The sequence below is a fragment of the Arachis hypogaea genome, chromosome 7 (assembly GCF_003086295.3).
Source record: "Arachis hypogaea cultivar Tifrunner chromosome 7, arahy.Tifrunner.gnm2.J5K5, whole genome shotgun sequence".
Classification (NCBI taxonomy): Eukaryota; Viridiplantae; Streptophyta; class Magnoliopsida; order Fabales; family Fabaceae; genus Arachis; species Arachis hypogaea.
In genome coordinates, this window is record NC_092042.1 from 1272576 (window position 1) to 1278575 (window position 6000).

At 30.7% G+C, this 6000-nt stretch overlaps 1 protein-coding gene and 1 long non-coding RNA gene across 4 annotated transcripts; one reads left to right on the top strand and one right to left on the bottom strand.

Annotated features, from left to right (window-relative positions):
* Positions 1 to 45: 45 nt before the first annotated feature.
* Positions 46 to 3541, top strand: LOC112701792 (DNA polymerase delta catalytic subunit). 3 transcript variants are annotated; one of them, XM_072198916.1, is made up of 6 exons: positions 46 to 1662; positions 1812 to 1919; positions 1997 to 2135; positions 2856 to 2930; positions 3015 to 3104; positions 3181 to 3541. In XM_072198916.1, the coding sequence occupies exons 3-6, from the start codon at positions 2094 to 2096 to the stop codon at positions 3298 to 3300; spliced, it is 327 nt and encodes a 108-aa protein (XP_072055017.1). In that variant the 5' UTR covers positions 46 to 1662; positions 1812 to 1919; positions 1997 to 2093; the 3' UTR covers positions 3301 to 3541. The 3 variants fall into 3 exon arrangements, with proteins under 3 accessions (XP_072055017.1, XP_072055018.1, XP_072055019.1); XM_072198917.1 differs by having other exon boundaries at positions 46 to 999; XM_072198918.1 differs by adding an exon at positions 2253 to 2307 and having other exon boundaries at positions 47 to 1919.
* On the bottom strand, positions 2384 to 5530 carry LOC140174431 (uncharacterized). The gene is made up of 2 exons (XR_011863562.1): positions 5048 to 5530; positions 2384 to 3362 (listed from the first exon to the last, which is right to left on the bottom strand). It is a non-coding gene; the product is annotated as an uncharacterized lncRNA (long non-coding RNA).
* Between the last annotated feature and the right edge of the window lie 470 nt (positions 5531 to 6000).

Genomic DNA, 6000 nt, shown 5'->3' on the forward strand with positions numbered 1-6000 from the left:
CTGGTATAATACAAAAAGCTGTATAAATTCTGATCACATCAATAAAAAATACAACCTTTCAAAGCTTAATAAGACAAGAGGTGTATTTCTACATAAGCTAACACAATCAAACAAGAGGTTGATACAGTGAAATGTTTTGATGAAATTTTTTTTTTTTTACAAAAAAGAAAAGACCCATATTAGAGAAACAAAGAAACATATACACAAAGTTTGAAGTGTCTCTCATCTTTAACTTACACACATAGTAAAATATTGATCGGAACTTCGATTCAACCAAAAAAATTCATACCAATGAACGATAATATTTTCAAGATGATCTGATCATGCTGACTGCTGAGGCTCATTTTTAAACCTAATCAAATCTCATTTTTTCCATCATAATCTGATCAAATCCAGAAAAAACATTATCTATCATAACTTTTAAACCACCATAAAAATTATAAGAATAAAAAAGAGGTAATATAGTCAATGCAATTAGCCAATTGCCATTCAATCATTTAAAATATATTCAATCATTATATCTTAGGATCACTTACTGTAAACTGATTTTTCTCAACCTTAATTACATCTATAATTTAAATTTATCTAGAAATTCTGGTGCTAATCAATCTCAAATATTTTAGCCAATGAATTATGTACACTACAAAAAAAAGAGTAATTATCGACGGTCAAAATTTTTGTCGATATTTTTCAATGGTTGATCGTCGATAAAATGAATAAAAATAAATTAAAAATAAAATATTAAAATCGACGGTTGGATCGTCTATTATCATAGCGATTTAGACTCTTCTACTATTATTATTGAATTACCAACAGAATGAAGGTTTAAAATTTTTTTTTTAAAATCGATGAAAATATCTTCTATTTTAATATTTATTATATCAACAATCTTTGCCGTCAATAAATTTGAATAATAGAAATCTCCTGTTTTGTGAATTGTGATTCCAAATTTCCGATTTTAGAATGGAGTTCTCTTTGGTTCGTAATTTCAGCTTACACGTGAGCTTCGCCTTTTCTCCATTATGCGAATTGTTGATTTCTTATACTTTTTTTTTGTTCTCTGATTTTTCTCTTGGCTGCACAATTGATTGAGTTTCATTTTCTTCTAAGATTATGCTATTTTTTTTGTTAATTGTAACATGTGATTATGTGATTTCAGTTAATATCTTCAGCGTTTCAGAGAATATGCAATCCTTCTGTATAAGCCTCTGAGCAAAATTGTTTTACTCTTAAGTACATGTCGTATGAACTACTCAATTTTCATCAACCGTGTGGATATGGTGCTATTCTGTATGATTGTTCTACATCGTGGCTTAACATTGAAATGGATTTCAATTATTTAATAGCGTTACTGTGTTGAATATATTTGTTATCAGGATTCTAATTGTAGTTTATGCAAATTGTAGGTATTAGTTATACTGAGATACATAACTATAATGATTGCACCAAAATAACTAGGCTACCTTCAAACACAAAAAATGGTGCAAGATTTAGGCACGTGAAGTTACTAGAATACATTAATACTAATTTGTTAGCTGCTTAGTTAAGTTTCTTTTTCAATAAATGTGTGTTTGGCCTTTTTGCAATGGCAGTGAAGTATGTTTCTCATCTTTTGTTAGCATTGATCTCTTAGTGGCTGAGATTCAAAATCTTTTAGAGAAGGTAATGTTAACTTTCTTGCACCATTCCATATGGTCAATTTATGCAATATATTAATAAATTACTTGGGATGAATGCAAATTTTGGTGAGAAGACATTTTCCATCTTAAACATGTTTGATCAATTTTTAATATTTTGCTACACATGTGTAGATGGTCCTAGCACAATGACAATGGATACATTTTTCTTTATGTAAAATTTGAAGCATGAACCCAGATCAAGACTCTTTTGGGACAAATTTGACAAAATGGACACTAAGGGTAAACATCAATCTTTATCAACTAGATGACCCGTTGCTTTGCTGAAATGCTTCTTAAACTTTAGTTACATTCAACAGGTATTGAAACAATTCGGAGAGACAATTGTTTATTAGTCAAAGACCTTGTGAAACGATTGCCTTCACAAAATACTGATTGATAGGGACATCTGGGCTTATGATGAACCAAATGGATTTATCACTTTTGGTTATCACAAAGGTGAATTTTTGGGGTTTACAGATCTTTTTTTTTACAATGTTGATTACCTCTTGTGGAACATTATTTGATGTGAGTATACTTGAAGTATAATTGCTATTAACTTGATTGCTTTTATAGGGCTTGACAAAGACAGGAGATGATTATAAAGTGAAGGCAGCTCATGTTGAACTTGGTGATAAATAAATGCAATGCTTATTTATTCGGCAAAGAATAATTCAGTATTAAAAATTTAAAATCATATACGACATTTTTATCAAAGATATAATTCATTCACATAAAGTAATTAATTATAGGGTCGACCACTTAGGTTTGCACCAGTGAAAGAGAACATATTACGCAACAAAGCACAAAATTAAGAGAATAAACATATTGTTAAATCTGAGAAGAACCAGCTAAACTAAACTAAGAGAAAACAGAAGTAAATTCCTGAGTGAGTCTGGCTGCCAAGGAAACCATAATGTGGGGGGTGAACTGATCCTGTCTTCCAAAACATAGTCATTCCTAAAAAGCCAAGTTCTCAAAAGCTATAAATAATTAAAAAGTCATAAGACATGATTTAGTTATATCCCATGGGTTGATGCTTCCTAATGTTTGTAAACTATTTGTGAAACCATGCATTAATAAAGCTATGAGATTTATATTTATTGTTTTCATCATATTAAACTTCTAACTTTTTATTTTGTGGTCATAAGTCTATTCTATTTGATTTGTAATTGACAGCAAGATGCTGCCGCTGCTCCAAATGTTGGGGATAGAGTACCGTATGTCATTTTTAAAGCTGCAAAGGGTGCCAAGGTGCATTGCCCCCTCATTGTTTTATTCGGTAACTTCAAAGCATTTTTTATATTTTCTTTTGACTAATATGTGTAATGAAATTAGGCTTATGAGAGATCAGAGGATCAAATATACTTCCTGGAGAACAACATACCTATAGATCCCCAATACTATCTTGAGAATCAAATCAGCAAGGTTGGTTTGACAATTGTTTTACATTTTCTCTGATATTTTAAGTTCTCGATCTTGATTATCTTCATTCATGTTTCAGCTAATTCTAAGGATTTTTGAGCCAATTCTGAGGTATGCTAGCAAAGAACTTCTCCATGGAAGCCACAAGATCTATTTCCATTTCTACTCCGTCAAACAGTGGCATCATGGAATTTGTTAAGAAACAGCTAACTTGCATTGGCTCTACCAAGCATGAGTTTGCTACCCCTATTTTTCTCTTCACTGCATACAAAAAAATGAAATATTATTAGTGGATTGTGATTTAGATGAATATAAATTTGAGTTTAGTTATTTATTTTGTCTTTAATCTTTATGTTAGAAGATTATTTATTATTTTGATAAGTTTGCAAACTCATTATGTTATCTAATATTCAGTCTAAATTTTATTTCTATATTTTAAAGTTTATTTGTTTTATTATCTAATATTTAGTATAAATTTTATTTCTATATTTAAAAGTTTATTCGTATTAATTATCTGCTATTTTCAAATGGAAAAAACTAATAAAAAATATGACTATTAAAATCAACGACAATGCTGTCGCTTTTTAAATTTAATATAGACAAAAATCGACGGCAATGTTATCGATTTTTAATTTAAAATAGACAAAAGAAAATGGAAAATAGACGGTAACATGGTCGGTAATTTAATAATTAAATCTACAACTAATTTATCGACACAGTAGTCGTCAATTTTATTGAAAGCTTATCGACCAACAAGCCGTCGATTTTATTAGATTTTTGAAAAATCGACCCGGTTAAAAGCAACAGCTAAAATCGTCAATTTTACCGTTGATTTTTAATATTATCGATGGCTATGCCGTTAATTTGGCCGTCGGTTTTAACGATGTTTTTTGTAGTGGTATTTAGCTAATGTTTATAGCAACCAAAGACATGTAACAAACAGTAAATCATCGAAAAAATGAACAACTATGTAAATCTGTCCTACTCTAAGAATAACTAAGCATGATATTAAACAGTAAATCATAAAAAAAAGAGAGAAATAATAATTTCTAGTAGAGATCTCCCTTTAACATTCATTTTCATGTACTAAGTGATTATTCAGCAAGACAACAGCAAATTCAAGGTTCAGTCACTAACAAATTCAATTCGGTGATGATTTCTGGCAACAAAAACATTTAGCTAAGTAATTATTTGAACAAGACAGCAACAAAATCAAGGTTCACTGATGATAATCAATAAAAAAGTCATCTTAGTGATGATTTTAAGCAACAAAGAAACTAGCTCAACAAATTATTCAAAATTCAATGGTGATAATCACGAACAAATTCATATTAATAATTAAAAAAAATAATTTAATGATATTTTTAACAACAAATTTCAGTAACAAATTAAAATCAAAATGCAGTTATTTAAATTTCAGCTGCCTTTGAATTTTAAATTTAACTTTAGTCAGTTTATTTAAACAATACTCCTCAATTTTAGTGACAGCTACTGCTCTATAGTTCCATTATAGCTTAGACTTCTAATTTATTTAGTCCATACTATAATTTAAAGCAAGCTAATCACAATTTAAACTAAGTGAAACATATAGGTTTATCATTTAAAATTTGGTTAATAATTAATTAATTAATTATTTTGGCATTTAAACAACTTTCTAATGCGAAGGAATTATGAAATGAGAATAATAAAAATTCTTCGAATACATCTCTTTTAAAAATAACTTGTCAATCCAATTTGATAAATTTTTTCATTCCTTTCCTTTCTCTTGTTAACACCTTGACACAATCAAAGTTGTTAACACCTTGACACCCTCTTAAAGTGATGCATTGCAGCATGGGTATTTGATAGTATTAAGAGAATAATGTGTTGGCTTTCAAGTGTGTGAGTACACTTGTACTTATAATGCAAGGAATATAGGGCAAAAAAAAAAAAATAAGTAACATCACCAAATCGGGGATTAGCTTTTGGTTGCGCGAAAGAATCTGACGAGAGGAAAGAAGCTGACCACAAGATTCAAAGCAAGAAGAGAACAACGACGACCAGCCTGGGACCGGCTACTTCTGCCGCCGAAGATGACGAGCTCGAGAAAGCGCGTGACTGAGTGCGAGACGGTGACAAGACATGGAGCAACGACGACGACCAGTTCCGGAACTTGCTACTTCTTCCACCAGGGACGACGAGCTCAGGAAAGGCGTGCAAGCGCAACTAAGTGCGAGACAGTGACTACTGATAAGACGGTGACAACTGATGACACGGAAAGCGATGAGGACCTTGAGTGCAGATCGGAGATGAGAGAGGGAGAGAGCTTGAGATTGAGTTAGGAAGCAAAGGGATGAGAGAGCTCTTCAATGAAAAAGGGAAAGAGAGGAGACGCTGAGGGCTATGGTTTTTTTGTTGGGTTAGATTGAAAGATTAGTGAGACATTGGGCATGGGCTAGGACAAAGATCTAGTGTTAGAACCTTTTTTTCAAGGACTTAATTGTATTTTTAAAATTTTAAATATTTAAAAAAAAATTAAGAATACATTTTTTTTTAAATTTAAGCATAATTCAGTTCAAATTATATAAATCGATTAGATTGAATCGGGTTTGATAATTATAATGTAGACAACTAAATTTATTGTTATTACTATAATAAACTGATTTTATTAAAAACAAATTATTGACCGTTCAATATATACATCCAATAACAATGTGACACATATAAACGTTTTTCAAAAAAGACATTTTTAGTGTTTTTATCAAAGTAGCATTTTTTTATTCTAGTAAGTTACAGCAGTAGTCACTCCTCATCTAGCACCCTATGGGTTCGTCCACGCTCTGTTAGGGTTTCACTGCAACACCTCCATGGTTACACCTTTCTTTGTTTTTTCTTCGTCAAAATCTTTTCTATCTTCTTC